The 21,830-nt window shown below is 45.7% G+C and overlaps 1 protein-coding gene across 2 annotated transcripts in view; it reads left to right on the forward strand.

Annotated features, from left to right (window-relative positions):
* DYM (dymeclin) overlaps positions 1 to 21,830 on the forward strand; it is a 227,244-nt gene that overhangs the window by 87,671 nt on the left and 117,743 nt on the right. For both annotated transcript variants that reach the window (XM_056847950.1, XM_056847951.1), the window contains exons 9-12: positions 21 to 199; positions 14,107 to 14,232; positions 18,875 to 18,988; positions 19,995 to 20,089. In XM_056847950.1, the coding sequence (XP_056703928.1) occupies positions 21 to 199; positions 14,107 to 14,232; positions 18,875 to 18,988; positions 19,995 to 20,089 (514 nt within the window). The remainder of the gene's footprint in view (positions 1 to 20; positions 200 to 14,106; positions 14,233 to 18,874; positions 18,989 to 19,994; positions 20,090 to 21,830) is intronic.

Consider the following 21,830-nt stretch of genomic DNA (forward strand, 5'->3'; position numbering starts at 1 on the left):
GGATTTTTCCCCCCTTCCAGATAGCACAGCTCTTCCATCGCCAAATCCTCACGCCTTCCAGATTAATTTCAACAGTTTGTACACCACCTTGTGTGAACAGCAGAACTCGGATCAAGCCACCCTTCTTTTATACACTCTGCTGCATCAGAACACCAATGTCCGAACATACATGTTGGCTCGAACGGATATGGAAAATTTGGTAAGTGTTGTGCCTAGTTAGTTGGAGGGCAGCAGAGTTTGCTTTGTGGAGGCTGTGTGTTGTGTGCCGTGGCTGTGAGGACCGGTTACTGGAACGGGAGCTAAATCAAGTCATGTTGGTGTTAAGAACATAAGAGTTGCAGCCGATTATTCCCAAATAATCTATAGGGTGTAGATTATTCCCAAATAATCTACACTGGAGCTCTAGGGGGACAGTCTCTGTTGCCAGAATTATTATCTTAAAGAAAACTTGTTGGCATTGTCTACATATGGGTATTTTGCTTTGGTGATCTTTACACCCTAGCAACTCTTTCCTGCTCTGACACTCCTGCTGCATTACCTTGTGTCAGAATCTCTTTCTATTTGAACCACTCTTGAGTGCTTTTTCTTGGCTGTGTATCTAGTAGACCTCTCCTGCCTCTGTTTCCAGTGCTGTCTATAGTGGGGTTGACTGTATTCTACTATTCAGCAACTGCATTGAGCAAATGTGGAATTTGCCTTTTGAGCATAGAATTTGTCATCCTCAGAACCTTGGCTTTCAGTTCTGAAAAGCAAAATTCTAGTCTTTAAATATATATTGAGTCGATGTAAAAGACATGTATGCATGCTAGGAGCGCTACAATTGGGCCATCTTGTAACAGTATACTTCTTGAAGAAGAAGAAGAGTTGATTTTTATATGCCTATTTTCTGTTTTATTATTATGGTGCACAGTTATGTTAAAAACATAGGGCCTATAATGTAGGCTAACTAAAAACAATAAACATTTACTTACAACACATTCACGGTTGATGTATATCAGGATCAGATGAGCATGCCTAATATATTAGGTGCTGTGGAAGACAGGCAGGACAATGCTGCTGAGTTGTTTGTGGGCTTCGTAGAGGCACCTGGTTGGCCACTGTGTGAACAGACTGCTGGACTTGATGGGCCTTGGTCTGATCCAGCAGGGCCTTTCTTATGTTCTTATGGCGAAAGCCTTTGGTGGCAGCTAAAATAAGGAAGGAAAAGAGGCAACAGAACACACATTACTTCCGAACATTACAGAGAGGTGTCCTTTACAGAGGTTACATGTAAAGGGGTCACATAGAAAATGAGATAATTCACAGTGGGTAGCCGTGTTAGTCTGTCTGCAGTAGTAGAAAAGGGCAAGAGTCCAGTAGCACCTTAAAGACTAACAAAATATTTTGTTAGTCTTTAAGGTGCTACTGGACTCTTGCCCTTTTCTACTACTATAGAAAATGAGAGTAAATTTTACACTCTTATTATTGAGTGAGACCAATTATGTTCACGGGAACTTCTGAGTAAATATGTTCTGGGGATATTCGGTGCATTACAATTAAATAACTGTATTTAATTAGTTGCGTTCTCAACAGATTGATTAATTCTCACTACTTCACATTGGTTAACAGGACAAAGGAAAAAATAAAACTAGTAGCTTTAAAACAGTGTTTGTTAGTTCTTCTCTTATGAAGGAGCAGTTAGTGAGCTTGTCCACAAAATTATTCAGTAGTGCTAGTCCTACAAGGTACATGACATTTTAAGCATAAAGATGACTCTGAGAGAATGTCTGCCTTGACCTGGATGGACCAGGTTAGCCTGGTTTCATGAGATGTGTGATAGAGCATCTGCTTGGCATGCAGAAGGTCCCAGGTTCAGTCCCCAGCATCTCCAGTTAAAGGGACTAGGCAAGGAGGTGATGTGAAAGACCTCTGCTTGAGACCCTGGAGAGTGGCTGCTGGTCTGAGACAAATACTGACTTTGATGGACCAAGGGTCTGATTCGGTAAAAGGCAGCTTCATGTGTTCATGTGTGTTCATGTGAGATCTTGGAAGTTAAGCAGGGTTGGCCATGGTTCGTACTTGGATGGGAGACCACCTTCACGGAGGCAGGCCCTTGCTTTGAAAACCCCATGAGGAGTTGGTACAAATCAGCTGCAACATGATGGCATGTTCCAAGATAATGTTTCAGCACTCCTTAGTTCCTTTTAACCTTGGAAACAGTAGAATGACTTCAGTGCTATACTTTTCCCATCATTGGAAACCTTAGATCCTGTAAATCCTGGTAATGCATCCGGAGCTTTTATCCTCAACCAGGACATATGGGAGGGGGCTGACCCTCATCATGGGTTTTTGTCCAAATATGTTTTCCCTCAGAAACTCTGGCCTGTTGCTTCCCCCAATATCCAGTGCATGGTGTCAACTAGGATATTGCAAGAATATAATCAGTTTTTAGCAGGATTGCCTGTGGATAGAATATTTTCTGGTACGCAGATAAATTTGTCCGTCTCCCGTAGGAATGGGGCCCAAATTCTGATTTACTCATCAGTGCTTTCCATTCAGTTGACTTTTCAGATGCAAATGGTGAGTCATTTCCGAGCAGTTATAATGTACTGCCTTTCGGCCACACTCTGTGAAATGGTTGTTTAAGTCTCTATAGGACTATGTTAGGTAAAAAGAGTCATTCACCTTTATTCATCTGTTCTATGTGTTCAGATGACCTTTACAAACTTTGTTGTATAAGAGGGTGTTTGTCACAGTATATGTAATGAGCAAAGAGAGTTTAAAAATCTGCTTGAAAACAAAGACTAACATGTTAACCTACCGTAGCTAGTTTTTAACATCACAAAAGTATCTCTTGTATGCTCACGTTTCTTATAAGAGGCAAAAAGAACCCAATACCCGGGGGGTGGGGGGGAGTAACTTGTTGCAAAATTCCAATGGAAGTATCCTGTATATTTCAGAGACAAGAGATACAATTTAAATTGGGTTTGAAATATGAAATTAAATGTGCAATTTTTAAAATATTACTCAGCTCTGAGTGTTAAGCTCGAACGCTGAAGACCTAGAATAAACCCTTGGTTAGCCATGAAATACTGCAATCCTAAAGATTGATGCTGCAATCCTAAATGAAGAAGAAGAAGAAGAGTTGGTTTTTATATGCCGACTTTCTCAATTACTTAAGGGAGAATCAAACCGGCTTAGAATCACTTTCCCTTCCCCTCCCCACAACAGACACCCTGCGAGGTAGGTGGGGCTGAGAGAGCTCTAAGAGAGCAGTGACTAGCCCAAGATCAACCAGCTGGCTTCATGTGTGGGACTGGGGAAACCAACCCGGTTCACCAGATTAGCGTCCACCACTCAGGTGGAGGAGTAGGGAATCAAACCTGGTTCTCCAGATTAGAGTCTACTGCTCCTAACCACTGCACCACATTGGCTCTTTGCTCCTGCCAATACCTCCCTTTCCACCATTTTCCTATCATCTGAGCTTGTTTCTGGTTTTAGAGCTCAGATGAAGGGAGAGAAAACCACTACGAAGACTGGAGGGAGTGAGGAAACCAACCCGGTTCTCCAGATTAGAGCTGAAGCAAAGGCCAGGTTCTGGCTCCAGATTAGTTGAAGCAAAGGCTCTTGACATGAGTTAGGCCAGGTTCTGGTCCCAAGTCAAGTCCTTGGTTCTCATGCCTTTGAACGTCTGTGTACAGTTTCGCTCATCCTGTTTTCTGCAGCTGTGGGAGTGTTTGGTCTATCTGCCTGGGAACCGCTTATCTTAGGGTTGCTTAGCAATGTTTACCTTTTCAGTCCATGGTGTTTTTAAGTATGTAACCTGCCTGTGTTTCCTCATTACTAGCCTCATCTGCCTTTAGGCAGTCAGTCCTTTAATCTGTCTTTTGCTCCTAATAAAGTATTACTGCTTCAGAGCTACCTGCCTGGATGAGTTTGCTTTTGGGATGCTAGGGACAGACGCCTGATCCTGACACCACCATTCTAATCCCATTGACCTCAGTGGATTTACGACCATTGACTTTAATGGATTTAGAATGGTGTCACTCTTTTTAGGATTGCGCCATGAATGTTCTTTGGTGGGCTGTCTCTGAGACCTCTCTATTTGACAGGTCTGGTGTACAAATAAACAAAGGAGAAAATGGGAAATAAAATCTCCCTGGGCTGGCTCATGCAAGCCTTTCTCTGCCTGTGCAGGCCGCCTCAGTTGGAAAGCCTTCAGCCTTCCTTCTGTCCTGCAGTTTCTCAGCATGTCCCTTGTGGTCTCATCACGAGAGCGCTGTTTGAGCAGGTTGCCCTCGGGTCTCAGCCAGAAAAATCCTTGCAGTTTCCAGTGTATAGTTTGATACTTTGGTGATCACAGAAAGGTTCTGTGGACGCTACTCTTCTTAGAGCCCTGTGGCACAGAGTGGTAAGCTGCAGTACCGCAGTCAAAAGCTGCTCACGACCCAAGTTCGATCCCGACGGAAGTTGGTTTCAGGTTGCCGGCTCGAGGTTGACTCAGCCTTCCAGCCTTCCGAGGTCAGTAAAATGAGTAGCCAGCTTCCTGGGAGTAAAGTGTAGACGACTAGGGAAGGCAAGTGCAAACCACTCGTAAACATAGTCTGCCTAGTAAATGTCAGGATGTGATGTCACTCCATGGGTCAGGAATGACCTGGTGCTTGCACAGGGGGACTACCTTTACCGTTACTCTTCTTTACGTTCTTCTTATGAGTAGAAGGATGGTCAGAAGCGGCTCTGCTGCCCCTAAGAATTCTTAACTGGCGCCGAATCCAATTTTCTGACATTCTCTTAAGGAGTTTGGAGGTCTTTTCCTCAACCATTTTCATGTCAGAGGAGCCGCGGTCTTTGAACAACTCATGACTTTATCCGCGGTGAAGTAGAATGCCATGACGTACTTGTTCTTTCCCCTACCCCTCCCGGGTGAAAAATTACCTCCAAGCCCGGAAATAATACTCTAAGCAAAACATGTCACTTTCCAGGAAAAGTTGATGTAATTGATGAAAGCATCACTGAAAACTCCCCCCCCCCAAAAAACGCACTATGAAACTGCCTGTTCTGTCCCATCCCGTCCCGTCCCCCCTGTGTTATTGCCGTTTAATTTCAGTTAGCTTTTTGTGCATTTCTTTTGCTGCCCTTTTATCTGTTCCACAGGAATGAAAAAATTGGCTCTACCTTCTTTTCCCCTCCGCACACATGCAAACGCACGCTTTCAAATTTAGATAACCGTTTTGAGTGTAGAGATATTATGCATGTTCGACAGGTATAAAAGATGATCATTTTCCGACTGTTTTGTATGCTCAGTTCGCCCGAATGATTTTTCTCTTCTGTTTTATAATTTGGACAACTACAAGATTGAAAAATGATATTGGAACGTAGGGCAATGTAGTCTGCTCGAGTTGTTCTTTAATCTCAGATTTTTTAAATTACATGTTGGGTTGCTTTATTTTTTCCCTTTCCCCCCTTTTCTTTCCTCTGTACCCTTTTTATTATACAATTTTTAAAAATGCACACTTTCCCCCTCTTGATATTCCTCACTGAGACAAATTAAATGTGAGGGTCCTTCTTCCCTTTTTTGAACCCTCACAATTTTTTTCTTCTATTACCAATAATTGTGAGGGGTTTTTAATATTTCTTAAACCCCACAGTTTGTCACCTTTGTTGGTGTGAGGAGAAAGCTTCCCTTTCCTCCCCCCACAGGTAAAATTAAGAGGCTTAGAGGCTGTAACTGATTTTATAATAATTATTATAAATTGAAGTTTATTCTTTACAGAGAGGTAGTTACATTGATTGTTTTTCTTCAAGAGAGGCACAAAGCGTAGTTGGATACGAGCAGTTCAAATCTGAAATGGTTACAGGCACGGTACTTAGTTCTCAGTACAGTTTCTTCAGGTTATTCAGTACAATACTCAGATGTTGTTCAATATATTCATATACTCAATATACTCAGTGTGGACTCAGTTTACCCTAGCGCACAGAATACCAGAGAGTGGAGGTTTATCCACAACCTTTCCCACTCCTCAGATTTGCCCACCTCCTGTAGAAAACAAATCTTTCTCCCCCCAAAAAACTAATTTTTAAATCACTCTCAGTGCGTTTTTGGACAGCTACACTATGTTGCAGAGACCAGTTCTTTCCGTCATATTGCACAGCCCTCAACTGCATTTGTTAATAGGTCCCCTCACTCTCAATTGATAAAAATTTTCTGTTTTTGAATTGGTGAATACTTATAAAGAGCTACATGCATGAAAGAAGCGTGACGCCCTTGTCAGCCCTTGGCCCACAGAACCAGAAATCACCACAAAGTCGTATAGAGTCCAAACAGGTGGATTTTACTGATCAAATAGGCATACAGTGCAAACGAATAAAATGACAGCTATGAAAGGCTCGCTAGCTGGGAGATATTATAAGGCAGGAAAGGCGGGAGATTACGCAGGAATACAGTTTCCCAGGAGCTGAGTTCCCAGGCTTAGGCTTAGGCATGCGACCTTGGGGGGCAGACAATACAGCACAGAGACAGAGGCAATAACGAAACCGAGATAGCAGCCTGACATTCTGCTCCCCTCAAGGCCCCCTCCCAGTTCGCAAGGGGGCTGGCCTGTTCGGGTAAGCAATGTGAAAGGCGTCAATGAGGTCGGGGGCGGAGACATCCCGTGCGCGCACCCATTCGTCATAGGCAGGGGGGAAATGTTTCCAACGAACTAGATACTGGAGAGTACCATGGTGAATACGGGAGTCAAGGATCTTGGAGACTTCGAAGTGTTCTTCCCCCCCCACCATGATGGGTTGCGCAGGCGGTGGGTCCGGATGCCACCGTGGAGAAGCAACATGGGGTTTGAGGAGGCTTATGTGGAAAACAGGATGCACACGCCTCAAAGATTTGGGGAGAGCCAGTTCCACTGTGACAGGGTTTATGACCCGAGTAATGGGGAAAGGGCCAATGAATTTGGCGCTGAGTTTATGGCACGGTTGGGTGGACCGGAGGTTTTTGGTGGAAAGGTAAACCAAAGCACCCACTTGCAGATCACCCCCGGGGGAGCGATGTTTGTCAGCTTGCGCTTTGTATTTACGTTTGGCCCGGTCGAGGTTGCTAACGAGCCAGGGCCAAGTGGTACGGAGGGCGTGTGCCCAGGAGGCAATGTCGGGGTTCCCCTCCCCCTCTACATCATCTGTAGGAACGATGGGACTGAAATCTTGTCCATACACAGCAAAAAACGGGCTAAAACCTGTGGATTGATGCATGGCATTATTGTAGGCATATTCTGCTAAAGGTAGCAGTTCCACCCAGTTATCCTGGTGGTAGTTAACATAACAACGCAAATAACATTCGAGTACAGCATTGACACGTTCAGTTTGACCATCAGTTTGAGGATGGTATGCACTAGACAATCCCTGTTCCACCCCCACCAACTTGAGGAAAGCTTTCCAAAACTTAGAAACGAAACCACTTCCGCGGTCACAAATTATTTTACGCGGAAACGAATGTAAACGAAATATATGCGTCACGAAGAGGCGGGCTAGTTTCTGGGCAGAGGGGATCCCTGCACATGGAATCAAATGTATTTGCTTAGAAAACAAATCAGTAACAACCCACAACACAGTTTTACCCCCACTGAGAGGGAGATCAGTCATGAAGTCCATAGCGATCACTTCCCAAGGTTTGCTGGGCGTTTCAAGAGGTTGTAGCAGTCCCGGGGGTTTGCCCTGCGATCGTTTCGCAGCGGCACAAACGGGACAGCTGCGGATGAAGGAGTCAATGTCGGAACGCATTCCCCCCCACCAGAACTGTCTGCGCAATAAGTGAAGGGTCTTCAGAAACCCAAAGTGCCCAGCTGTCTTGGCTCCATGAGCTAAATGTAAAACGTCCTTCCGGAGAGCTTTGGGTACATACAATTTTGAGTCTTTGTACCAGGACCCCCCTTGTTCCAAAACACCAGGAGGTAGGGTATGAGCGGAACGTTCTAAAAGGCACTGGTCCCGAAGGACAGTTAAAAAGGATTCGGAGATGGGGAGTTTGGAGGGAGCCCCCCCGTCGGTTCTGGAGATCTGAGAAATAGTTATAGGGCTAGTGCTTACGTGTGGCGGCGCGCAGACTGCAGGCGGCTGAGCGGTCGGAGGGGTAGGAGGGGCGGGAACTCCGGTCTGTTGCGGTGGCGGCTGGGCAGCCGGTTGGGCTGGCGGAGCTTGCGAGGTGTGTTGATGCTGGGATCGGGTTTGCACAGCCAGCATAGGTAGGGCCCCACGTTGCATAGGGGTGAACAGAGAGTTGGTGGGTCTTTCGAGTTTTACCGGATATTGTGGTAAACGGGAGAGGGCATCCGCGAGAACGTTCTGCTTCCCAGGGACGTGCTTCAGGGTGAAACGGAACTGAGCAAAGAACTCCGCCCACCGTTGTTGTTTCGCCGATAGCTTATGGGACCCCGTGAGGGCAGCTAGATTTTTGTGATCGGTCCAAACTTCAAAGGGTATTTTAGACCCTTCCAAGAATTGCCGCCATAAAGTCAGTGCATGATGAACTGCAGAGGCCTCTTTCTCCCAGATGGGCCAGTTTAATTGAGCGTGCGCAAATTTTTTTGAAAAGTAAGCGCAAGGGTGAAGAAGACCGTCCGGTCCTTGCTGGAGGAGAGCCCCTCCCATGGCTACATCGGAAGCATCGACTTGCACAATGAACATTTGATTTGGGTCTGGGTGCCGTAGCACCGGCTCCGAAGTGAAGAGGCGTTTGAGGGCCAGAAAGGCGGCTTGGCATTGCTCAGTCCATAGGATCTTTGCGGAGGGCAAGGCAGCCGAGCTTACTTTTCCTTTAGTTTTCAGCAGGTCCGTAATGGGTAGAGCCACTTGGGCGAAGTTAGGGATGAATCCCCGATAGAAGTTTGCAAATCCCAGAAATTGCTGTACTTGCTTACGGTTGGTGGGGGGAGTCCAATCGAGGACGGCTTGGACTTTGGCGGGGTCCATGCGAAGACCTTGGTGGGAGATGATGTATCCCAAAAACGTGAGTTTGCTTTGGTGAAATTCACACTTAGCTAGTTTAGCGAACAGTTGATGGTTACGCAGGCGTTGTAGAACTTCTCTGACCAGAGTCACATGCTCGTCCATAGTTTTCGAATAAATGAGAATGTCATCTAAGTAGACCACCACCCCACGATATAGAAGGTCATGTAGGATTTCATTGATGAGTTGCATGAAGACCCCCGGGGCCCCTTTTAATCCGAACGGCATTACAAGGAATTCATACATTCCGAAACAGCTAGAGAAGGCAGTGAGGTGTTCATCTCCTTCGCGGATACGGACTCGGTAGTAGGCTTCCACCAAGTCTAATTTAGAGAACACACGGCCTTCCTGTAATTGTCCCAAAATATCCGATATTAATGGGATAGGATAGGCGTTGGTTTGGGTAACCGCATTGAGCTTTCTGAAGTCAATGCACAGGCGAAGGTCGCCCTCTTTTTTCCGGACGAAAAACGCGGGGGCCGAGTTTGGGGCATTCGAAGGGCGAATGAACCCTCTGGCGAGGTTTTTGTCCAAAAAGTCCCGGAGGACAGTGCGCTCGGAAGCGCTCATAGGGTAAATCTTACTTTTGGTTAATGTGCAGTCCTTAACTACTTCAATCGCACAGTCTGAGGCCCGGTGGGGGGGTAAGGCATCACATTCCTTAAGGTCGAAGACATCTTCAAAGTCCCGGTATACAGCGGGTAGAGCCGGTGGTACTGGGGCAGTAGAGGTTAACGCTGGAACGGGCGGAAATGGCAGAGCAAAGTTTTGCCGATGCTGGTCGCAGGTGGGACTAGCGAAAGAAATAGTGTCTGTTTCCCAATCAATACTGGGACTATGTCCTTTAATCCAGTTAATTCCCAAGACCACTTCAAATCGGATAGGGGCTATAGTGAAGTCTATTTGTTCCCAGTGGGAACCAATTCCCATTGCCACCCCTATGGTGCGATGATCAACTGGACCCCCCTGGAATTGGCTCCCGTCCATTTGAGCAAATTGGACGGGGGCGGGTAAAGCCTCTGAGTCGGCTCTGAGGGCAGCAAACGTGGCTTCGCTTATGAGAGTGCGACAGCAACCGGAGTCAATTAGTGCTTTGACGGGGATTTGTGGACCTCCGTTAAGTTGTTGTAAAACTGCATCTACGTAGACGGTGGAGTCCACTTCTTTGATTTTGGTAGGAGCATTCGGTTTGATAGGAAGATCCTGAGAGGTCTGTGGAGATGCTCCATTCACCACAGACCGGAGCCGTTTTTTGACAAGTCGAGGGGAGATTCCAGGTTTAAGGCTGGAGAAATCCAAGGGTTTTCCTCATCCGAAGAGGGAAAGCTGTCCCCCAATGGGGCACTTGTAATCCGAGACCCGGCGGGGTCGTTGGAAGCAGGCAGGGAGGCTGGGTCCCCGGCATGGAGTGCAGAGGGTGTGGGCCTTCCCGGAGCTGCGCTGCGGGTGGCCGCGGTGCCTCTGCGTGGTGGACGACCTCGGGCGCGGGTGGTCGTGCTGGGACGAAATAATTCCTGGCGGCGTGGGCAAACGGCTGCAAAGTGGCCCATTTCTCCGCATGTAAGACAGGCACCCCTCTGAAATCGGACTTCACGTTCCTGGAGCGGACGTGGGGGATTTCGTGGGACGAGCAGTGGTGCCTTGGGTTGAGGCTTTTGGGTGCCCTTCTCCTTGTGCTTTTGACGGACGAGAGAAATAAAGCGGCGGCGGCTTTCCACTTCCTCGGCTAATAGGATCCAGCCTTCGAGGGTATCGGGATCGCCCCGCATGTAAGACCAGTTCAGAATGTCAGGATGCAAGGCTTCCCTGAAATGATGGATTAGGGTGGTCTCGGGCCAACCTACAATTTTACTTGCCAGTCGCTGAAATTCATCGGCAAATTCCCGAACTGTAGCAGAGCCTTGTTTTAATTGTAAAAGTTCCGTTTTGGCTCTTTCTCCCAGGAAGGGGTCCTCAAACCTCCTTCTCAGGGCAGTCATGAAGTTGTTGAGGGAACGAATCGCACGAGAGCGGGTGTCAAACTGGAGGACCATCCAGTCAGCCGCTTTGCCTGTCAGGAGGGAAGCTACGTACCGCACCCGGCTATCTTCCGTGGGGAAAAGTTGACCTTGTTCTCGCATATAACTGTCCACTTGATGCAAGAAACAAGGCAAAGTCTCAAGAGATCCGTCATACGTAGTCCTCAATTTGAGTTGCTTCCAAGGGCCGGGCGCGGGCTGACCCGGTTGCACGGGTGGTCCGGGCGGAGGAGCAACAGGAGCTCCAGGAGGCAAGGGTGGAGCAGGCACATTAGCAGGTGGTTGCACGGGTGGTCGGAGCGGAGGAGCAACAGGAGCTCCAGGAGGTAAGGGTGGAGCAGGCACATTAGCGGGTGGTTGTACGGGTACCGCCTGACCCGGTATCGGAACGGGCTGTCTCTGAGCTATCAGGGTTTGTTGTAATTGCCTGTTCTCGTGAAGCATAAGTTCCATTACTTCTTGGAGTTGATCCACACGGTCGGAGAGCTCCCGATTCTGGGCTCGTAAAAGATGAACCTCCTCACTTGGGCCCCCAGTAAGATGAGGCTTACTGGTTCGGAAGCTCGTGGCCCATTGAGAGCTATCCCCATATAAATCCTCGTCTTCAGACTCATCTGAGTCTCGACGTCGGTCAGCCAAACGGCGTGCGCGTTGGGTCGTACGCGACGGGACAAACGCCGGGGAAAAGGTGAGACCTGATAGTCCCAGTACATAGTCCTTGGGGCGCGTGTCCACGTTCGCCTGATTCCTTGCTGCAGCCGCCCTGGCTGCTTCCGCCGCCTCTCTCTCTCTTGCGACCCTAGCCGCTTCGGCGGCTTGCTGATCCGCAAGAACTTTGGCGTTCTCAAGTCTCAGGGCAGTCTCTGCCGTAATGCGCGGCAAAAGTTCTGTCTCGAGGAGCAAGAGTATGGGGTCAGGTTCCCCGCCCAGCAGAGGTTGTACTCGAACCGCCAGTGCGGATGCCTCGGCTCCAAACGTCGGGGTCAAAACTTGAGCCAAGGTGGCTACCGGGGTGTCCTTTGTACATTCCACAAGGAGAAGAGCGGTGCTAATAGCGACTCGCTTGGCCTCAGCCTGGCAGCTGGCCGCATCCGGGATCAGGGAAAAACCCTCCGGTGGGGCTCCCGCCATGGTAGAAAGAGTTTGTCGAGAAATAAGATTATCCAGAAGTCCAGTTAATATTTGTAAATCCTCAGTCGCCAATCGGGCATCGTCCAGTAATTGATCCAAGTCCTGAAGATCTAAACGAGCATCAGTATCCTCCGATGTTAACATCCAGAGACGTCCTGTAAGAGATTGCCACTGCGCGTGTACCAGTCCCCTCAAGCGGCAAACCTCTCGGTTCGTCCGGAAAAGTTCAGCAATTAAGTCCTGTAACAGAGTAGGGTCCTCTGAGAAGGGCTCCAGGGTAGTAGATCACCTGGAGAGCTGCACAGCTCCCATCCAAGTGGCAGGCGAACCCCCCTGGGCTCCAGCCTGGCTAGGAGAACGGTGAAGATGTTTGATAGCTGTCATAATGTCAGCCCTTGGCCCACAGAACCAGAAATCACCACAAAGTCGTATAGAGTCCAAACAGGTGGATTTTACTGATCAAATAGGCATACAGTGCAAACGAATAAAATGACAGCTATGAAAGGCTCGCTAGCTGGGAGATATTATAAGGCAGGAAAGGCGGGAGATTACGCAGGAATACAGTTTCCCAGGAGCTGAGTTCCCAGGCTTAGGCTTAGGCATGCGACCTTGGGGGGCAGACAATACAGCACAGAGACAGAGGCAATAACGAAACCGAGATAGCAGCCTGACAGCCCCCAGCAGTAAGCATGGGCCTTGGTATCTCAGTGAATTCACAAACTGAAAGACTGTACTAATCCAGAGAACCGGGTTTGATTCCCCAGTCCTCCACATGAGTGGCAGACTCAAATCTGGTGATTCGGGTTTGTTTCCCCACTCCTACACATGAAGCCTGCGGGGTGACCTGGGGTTAGTCACAGTTCTCTCTGAACTCGCTCAGCCCCACCTACCTCGCAAGGTGTCTGTTGTGGGGGTGGGGGAAGGGAAGGTGATTGTAAGCCGCTTTGAGATTCCTTAAGGTAGAGAATAGCAGGGTATAAAAACCAACTCTTCTTCTCCTACTGGAAGATGGTACAGTCTTAATGGATTAGGTGTTGGGAGAGAACTTTTAAGCATCACCATATTCCAGATGGCTCAAGCAAGTGAGCCATAGCAGAGTACAATTGAGGAAGATTAAAACCTGTTCACGTGGCCCTTTCTTGTAGTAAAGCCTGTACCAGCTCATTTTTGTTTTCTTTTATGATATATTTACCCACTAGAGAAAAGAATAAGCTGATCTATTCAGATTTCCCACGAAATATTGCTTTTAAGAACAACCATCAACCTACTGCAGTACAGCAAAATTGCCCATCCAACCAAACATTTGCTATTGACTTGCTATCCATTATTCAGAAAAAGGACTGCAGAGCCTTTTTGCACAAAAATCAAAATGGTGGGAAAGAGTGGAGGAGAATGGTTCTTCAATATTTGCAACTTAGTACCATGGGTAAGCTAAGATAGGTCTTTATAAAACAATCTAATAATAAATGCTGTAAACTATTACAGAATCTTGGATCTGAATGATACTGCAATAATTTGTCTGGTTTGAGAATTAAAAAATACCTCAGGGTGTCCGTCGGAGATGGATGCATAATATCTCAAAACGATGCGGAGAAGTACTGCAGGTGAAACGTTAGTCCCTGTCTGTTTAAACTGCCAGTGATTGAGTTAAACTGAGACTACAGTTATTAGTTTTGTGATATAAATTGGATCTCTACAAATTCAGAATGTGCTGATCCCCTTTTAAAGCACCCCTGGGAATCTTGTTTATTAGGAATTGAGTTGTACGTCTCCCCGCAGGAGTTTTATTTACTCTGTTTTAATTTTTTCTGGCAACAGAAGAAAACAAATGAAAGGCCATTAAACATTGTATGTCACTAGAAGGATTTTTTCCCCTCCCCCCCCTTTTCTGGAATTTCTGAATTATCATTAAATAAGGAGGAACTAAAACTTGTGTTTGGTCTGGGTCATGTTGAAGTAGTATATTATTATTTTTCTCTTCTAGGTTTTGCCGATCCTTGAGATCCTTTATCATGTTGAAGAAAGAAACTCGCACCATGTTTATATGGCTCTAATAATTTTGTTAATCCTGACTGAAGATGATGGCTTTAATCGGTCCATTCATGAAGTGGTAAGTTCTGCGGTATAGTAAATTAACTTAAAATAATAATTAAATGTACATTTGTGTAAGGATAAGCGTCACTGTGTTGTTGTTGTTGTTCTTTTTCTTCTCCTTTTCTCTTTTTTTCCATCTCATTTGCATACTTTCATTGCCTTTCTGAGCTAACTTGTTGACGATCTGGTAAAACTGAGAGGAACGATCAGTCTAGAGATAAAATTTAAGTGCATTGGCCAACATTTGAAATTTTGTAGAGCTACTTAAAAGCTCACTCTTGAAGGCTTTTGCCAACCCTATGGAATTTTTAAATTATATTTCTCTTTTCCCCTGTCATGCCATATAGCAACTGCTTTTCCAATGTTTGAACTTCCTCTTGATGGCAAAAATGTGTTGCCATTCCATCAATCGGGGGTGGGGGATGTTATTTTTTCTGGGCAAGAGGAATGGTAGAAAGCGATATCTGCCCCCCCCTCCAAATAATTTCATCACCGAATGTGTAAGGAAGATCTAGCACTCGTTACAAGAATTATATTGACCTGAAATGACTTCAGATGGCCTGCTAAATACCCAAGAACTGCATTGTAGGCAGCCACATCAGTTTGTAAATGCTGAAAATATTTTAAGGGCAGGTAGGATATTAATGCCCTAACCTGGATGACCCAGGATAGCCCAATCTTTATCAGATTTCAGAAGCTAAGCAGGGTCGGCCCTGGTTAGTACTTGGATGGGAGACCACCGAGGAAATCCAGGGCTGCCAAATAGAGGTAGGCAATGGCAAACTGACTCTGTCTCTTGCCTTGAAAACCCTGTGGGGCTGCCCAAAGTCAGCTGCGACTTGTCAGCACTTTCCAACCAGGATATTAATGGAAAGAAGGGAGATGTCTAAATTTTGTAGCATCTGATTGATTCACATCAGTCTCACAAAATGAATAACTTGGTGTGCTCTGTATGACTGGTTGAGCAGCCTTTGGCTGTGATTCCGGACTTGTTTGACGTTCCATTTGTAAGTTACAATACAATACCTTTATTGGCATCTTACCATTTGTAAATTTGTAGCATGGTAACGCAGGCAGCCCCATGGCACAGAGTGGTAACTGCAGTGCTGCAGTCAAAAGCTTTGCTCACGACCTCAGTTCAATCTTGACGGAAGTCAGTTTCAGGTAGCCGGCTCAAGGTTGACTCAGCCTTCCATCCTTCCAAGGTTGGTAAAAGGAGTACCCAGCTTGCTGGGGGTAAAGTGTAGACGACTGGGGAAGGCAATGGCAAACCACCCTGTAAACACAGACTTCCTAGTAAACTTCAGGATGTGGCGTCACCCCATGGGTCAGTAATGACCTGGTGGTTGCACTGGACTACCTTTACCTTTAACACCACTGTATGTGGAGGTGCTGGAATGAAATTAGATTCTGACATGCGGAGCACAATTCCGTGTTTCACTTTAGAATTTCACCTTTTTTTAAAAAAGATATAAAGATGCAGTACAAAGCAGTGATAAACCTGCCTTGAAGATTGTTGTATTGGAATAAAAAGTGGTGTGAGTATTCAGGGAATTCACGGGTGAGCACCATCCCAGTGCTCATGTTCACGAGAGAGGCCCCTCAAACTTTGCTTGGCTAGTTAATTTTAGCCGCTTCGGAAGGAAGCGGCTTTCATCCGATGGTTGAAGACTGAGAAAATAAAAATAATTAAGACCTGCTGCGTCAAGCTGGGTACTCCATCCCATCCTCAGCCGCACATTCTGCTTTTATAACTGTATTGACTGTGTCATAGTAGGACACATATTTTCCTTTTGTGGTGTGATGCCCACACTTATTTATTGATATTTAAGATTAATTTTAGTAAGTACCATTTTATAAATCACTGATTGTATAGACTCTTACTTGTGTTCCCCCGAGGAAGCCGCAAAAGCTTTCCTGTCTGGTCAAAGGTTTTTTGTTTGAAAATAAAATGTGGTTTTGGCTTCCTTGGAAAGAAGATCAAAAATATAAGATCACTTTCTCCCAACAATTTCACACAAATGGCTGCCTGTGTCCATACTGAATCTGGTTTTATTAATAATGGGAATAGGAACAGTGAAAGTAAACCTCGGGCCCTGACCTGGGTGGCTCAGGCTTTCTGATCTTGTCAGATCTCAGAAGCTAAGCAGGGTCAGCCCTGATTAGTATTTGGATGGGAAGACACCCCCCCCCAAGGAAGTCCAGGGTTGCTAAGCAGAGGTAGGCAATGGCAAACCACCTCTGTTCACCTCTAGCCTTAAAAACCCTACGGGGTTGCCATAAATCAGTTGTAACTTGATGACACGTTCCACCACCAAGTAAACCTGATTAGCTACTGTTGTCCTTCAGGAAGGAAGTACTTTTGTTTTTTTACCAATCTTGCATTAGGCACCCATCTCAATATATTTAGGTCTAGTCTAGGCGTCCCCAAGCTTTTTGAGTTCATTTGGAAATCTGACATGGAATGGTGGACGCAGAAACAGAATGGTTGACACAAAATGGCTGCCACAGGAGGTGGAGCCAGCCACAAAATGATTTCGACAGCTTAACTTCAGTCACACAATGCAGATCCTTGTGCTGTGGTGGCAGCTGCTGCTAAAGCAACATTTTAAAAAATCTGCATAGCCAATCAAATCTCCAATAGTCAAGTCAGAAGGCTTGCTGGGCAAACGCCCTATCTGACCCCACCCACTTCCTAAAAACACTTGGCGGGCACCAGAAAACATGTCGGTGGGCACTAGGGCGCTTACAGGCACCATGTTGGGGACCCCTGTTCTAGACAGTGGTCAATATCACAAACATATGATAAGGAATTAGTTTCTAATTGGGTGAGTAGATTCTCTACTGTGCCGTATACTCACAGCAGTTTTGGTTTGCTGGCAAGTAACAACTGTTGCCATGTGGAGAGAGAAATAACACTGAAAAGGAGATTTAATCCAGTACAGAGTCTATGGGTTGTTCAGCTGTTGTCTTCATGACAGACTAGCACTCTGCCCCAACGTACAGGTTTTCTGTGTTTCTTCACTATATTGATCACTGAGAAGAGTGGCATATTTGTTCCTGGCAGCAGGAGCACGTATATATCCTCCATGTCTATCTTTCCTGTACATTTTATGTGGGTTTTTAAGGACTCAGACCTTTTCTTAGAATCATAGAGTTGGAAGGGACCACCAGGGTCAATTCTGAGATAAGCAGTGGAAGTAGAAACCATCAAAACAAGAATGGACAGAACCACTTGGCGTGCAGCCAGTAAACATATGAGAAGCATTCTTGATAGGCCCCGAATGGCAATTTCTCCAGGAGGCACAGTGAATATTTTCGTAGCATTTCTTAACCAGAAGAAGAAGAGTTGGTTTTTATATGCCAACTTTCTCTACCACTTAAGGCAGAATCAAACCAGCTTACAATCACCTTCCCTTCCCCTCCCCGCAATAAACACCCTGTGAGGTGGGGAGGTGGGGCTGAGAGAGCTCTAAGAGAGCTGTAACTAGCCCAAGGTCTCCCAGTAGTGGTGGTTCTTCCTCCTGCTGTCAAACTAACATTCCTTTATTCTTATTTATTTATTTGTTTGTTTTAAAATAAAAAATTATATCCCACTTTTTCCTCACGGTTCAAGGAAACGTGCAGCTACGGAACATCTTTCTGTGTGAACACATACTGAGTGTAAGTTTCAGAAAATAGTTTATTAACGTGTTGCCCATGGTTTCCAAGTAAGAACGCAGTCAAGGAAGCCATAGATAATTTAAGGAGAGTGTACATTAATGCTCCATCCTTAGCGCATTGCTCAGAAGGAAAAATATTACCAGATGCATCTCTCCCCAGCGGATGATGTTAATGTGGATGGAAAAGCTCCCTTTCAGGTAACCACTAGCGCCAGAATCTTTTTATACACAGACAGAAAGGACAGCCTCTTTTTCCTTTGTATCCAAATGTCTACACTTGTTAAAGAATATTATATAAACATATTGTAATGTTTTTTCCCCATAATGCTTTGCCCATCACAAAAAACAGAACCAGTTATTCCCTCGATAATGTAGTACTCTTACTTAGAATTCATTAATTCACAATATTTACCAAGATTCCAGAGTGGTGAACAGAAAGCCATAAAATAGTAAAAAGACTCTGCATTCTAAGAAAAAGAAGAAGAAAAAGTTCCAGATTATCAACCCTTGAAACCGTATACCAAACCATAGAAAACCCACTTACAGAAGGCATATCTGAGTGAACTATGTAACTCCCCGTGGAGCTATATATCTCGCTTTCCAAACTCTCGTTCCTAGATAGTTTTCAAATGGGATTAAGTGCTGAGTGAAATGATATCTCATTATGGAATTCACTGTTTCCCTGTATTTTTGAAATGCTAACATAGCCTATGAGGCTTCTATATGGTGCATGGCGGATTGGGTTCGATCAGAAGCAGATGTTTGCATTCAGTCGGACACAGTCCTGTTTCTGTACAAAGTCCGAGTTGCTGCAAAGGTTATCAGGGGTCTTTGAAAAAGTCTGGAGGGGCCCTTTTGTGTGTCTGCACTTTAAAACCGTGGTGCGCCAGATCTGTAAGTTTAATTCCCTTGTCTCTGAAAACAGTTTTTAAAAAACCTGACTTGAAAATAGAGTTATGTTCACAAGTGAAGGATAGTTCTTTTCTTTCTTTGCAGATACTGAAGAATATTACCTGGTACTCAGAACGTGTGTTAACTGAGATTTCCTTGGGGAGTCTCCTGATACTGGTAGTGATAAGAACTATTCAGTACAACATGACACGGACAAGGGTAAGCGTTGCGATAGGGCATCTTCATCATTCTGTCACCATGGGGGAAGTTCCTCATGAATAATGATACCAGAAGAAAGTGAAGTTGTGAGGGGGGGAGGGAATAAGAGCCCCAAATATTCTCTTTAAAATGTGGCTAATAAAGAGAGCCGGTGTTGTGTAGTGGTTAAGAGTGGCAGACTCTGATCTGGTAAACCGGGTTGGTTTCCCCACTCCTCCACATGAAGCCTGCTGGGTGACCTTGGGCTAGTCACAGTTCTCTCTGAACTCTCTCAGCCCCACCTACCTCACAAGGTGTCCATTGTGGGGAGGGAAAGGAAGGCGATTGTAAGCTGGTTTGAGTCTCCTTAAAGGTAGAGAAAACCAGGGTATAAAAAACAACTGTTCTTCTTAAATCACAATGAAATTAAATCATGAAGACAAATCCGTACTTTTTAAATAAAAGGTTAATGGTGAAATCCTATGCAGAGTTACTCTAGTCTAAACCCATTGGTTGTGATGGACTTAGGAAGCAACCCTATGCAGAAATACTTGGAATTAAGTCCCATTTTATTCAATGGGGCTTACTCCTGGGAAAGTGTTCTTAGGATTACAGCCATAGACTGGACTAATTCCAGGAGTGCACTGTCAACCATTTTTTTTTTGAACATCAGACACCAGTTTTCAGTGAACAAAATTTACCATTATCATTGTTTACATATATTAATTTCCTACGTTTAAAACAAGATCAAAAAAGTAAAGCCAATAATTCAGCTCGGTTTTTTTTTAAAACCAGGGTTAAATATGCAAGCCACACAAATACAAGCCCCGAAGCACGCTAAGGCCATGAAAGTATGGAATTATCTCTTGTTACTTATCCCCTAAAATCGGAGCACAAGTTTTGTTTATTGCAACCTCACCTCCGGTAAACGGATGATCGGCTGCTGGGCGATTTCCTTTCCACAGGTCTTGCAGTGTGCGGAAAGGACAGCTTGATGTGTTTTTCCCCTCCTTCTCTTCTCCTTCAGGACAAATACCTTCATACAAATTGTTTGGCAGCTTTAGCCAATATGTCGGCGCAGTTCCGCTCCCTTCATCAGTATGCCGCTCAGAGGATAATCAGGTAAATATAAGCCTTCCACAAAATATTTAAACTAGCTTCATCCTAAATTCCTCAGGAAAGATACTTGAATTTCCTGTTGCTGAAATTTGAGTGTTAACCCAGGTAAATCATACTCAGCTTTGTGAAGCATGAATTAAATTTTGTAGTGCAATAGACAGTGCTCCATTGATACCATAGGTACCTCTTGGCGACTGCTTCGTATGCCAGTGTAAAACAAACAGCTGTTCAGTATAGATGGCAGCCATTAACATTGCTTGTCCTGAATGAGAATGAGTTATTACTGATGGATTGGGGGGTGGGGGGATAAAAAATGAGATGTATCGCTATTCTGCATAAGAAGTGTGATTTTCACAGACCTAAATGTAGATGTAGTTCCTGGCCTGGATGGCCCCGATCTCATCAAGTCTCGGTAGCTAAGCAGGGTCGGCCCTGGTTAGTACTTGGATGTGAGACCGCCAAGGAAGTCCAAGGTTGCTACATAGAGGCAGGCGATGGCAAACCACCTCTGTTCGTCTCTTGCCTTGAATAGCAGAGTTCACTGTATTACTGAGCCTGTGAAACATCTTATTACCACTTGATGGGACACACCCTACACCAATTGGTTTCAAAGTAGGGTTCCCAGGTCCCTCTTGGCAACTGGTGGGAGGTTTTAGGGGTGGAGCCTGAGGAGGGCGGGGTTTGGAGGGGAGGGACTTCAGTGCCATAGAGACCAGTTGCCAAGGCGGCCATTTTTTCCAGGTGAACTGATCTCTGTCAGCTGGAGATCAGTTGTAATAGCAGGAGATCTCCAGCTAGTACCTGGAGGCTGGCAACCCTATTTCAGAAGAACCTTCAGGAAATCCTTTCTGTATTGATTTTTGCCTGCGGAGAGTTCCCTGTGCATCTGCCAGAGGCACGGCATGGTGGGCACTGCCACAAAATGGCTGCCCCTGCAGGTGGAGTGAGCCACAAAATGGCTGTTGCTGCAGGTGGAGCGAGGCACAAAATGGCTGCCCCTGCAGGTGGAGTGAGCCACAAAATGGCTGTTGCTGCAGGTGGAGCGAGGCACAAAATGGCTGCCCCAGTTTACCTTCAGTCACACAGTGAAGATCCTTATGCTGTGATAGAAGCTGCCAAAGCAACGTTAAAAAATCTGCAAAGCCAATCAGAAGCCTTGCTGGGAAAAAGACTAGGGTTGCCAGGTCCTTCTTGGCAACCAGCGGGAGGTTTTAGGGGTGGAGCCTGAGGAGGGTGGGGTTTGGGGAGGGGAGGGACTTCAATGCCATAGAGTCCAATTGCCACAGTGGCCATTTTCTCCAGATGAACTTTTCTCTGTAGGCTGGAGATCAGTTGTAATAGCAGGAGATCTCCAGCTAGTACCTGGAGGTTGGCAACCCTACAAAGACCCATGTGACCATTTCCAGGTGGGGGTTTCTAAAAAAATAAAGTTGGCAGGCACAAGGTAGGGTGCTGGCGGGTGCCCAGTCCCCTGTGGGCCCTATGTTGGTGACCCCTTCTCTAAAGTGTGGCTTGAAGAAAAAAATCTTTAAAATAGCCTTTTTTGATTATCATATTACAATGGCCTGAACAGTGATGTCGTCATAAGCAAAGTCTTAATGTATTATACAGTTTTAATTAGTTTTCACAGCACTTTATTGCAACAAAAATTGTACGCTGCAGCAAAAGCTACAACTCTCGTCTGAAGTAGCTGACTTTAAAAAAACAACAACGTATCTTAGCTTATATCCGCAAACCGCAACAT

This window comes from Euleptes europaea, chromosome 4 (assembly GCF_029931775.1).
Source record: "Euleptes europaea isolate rEulEur1 chromosome 4, rEulEur1.hap1, whole genome shotgun sequence".
NCBI lineage: Eukaryota > Metazoa > Chordata > Lepidosauria > Squamata > Sphaerodactylidae > Euleptes > Euleptes europaea.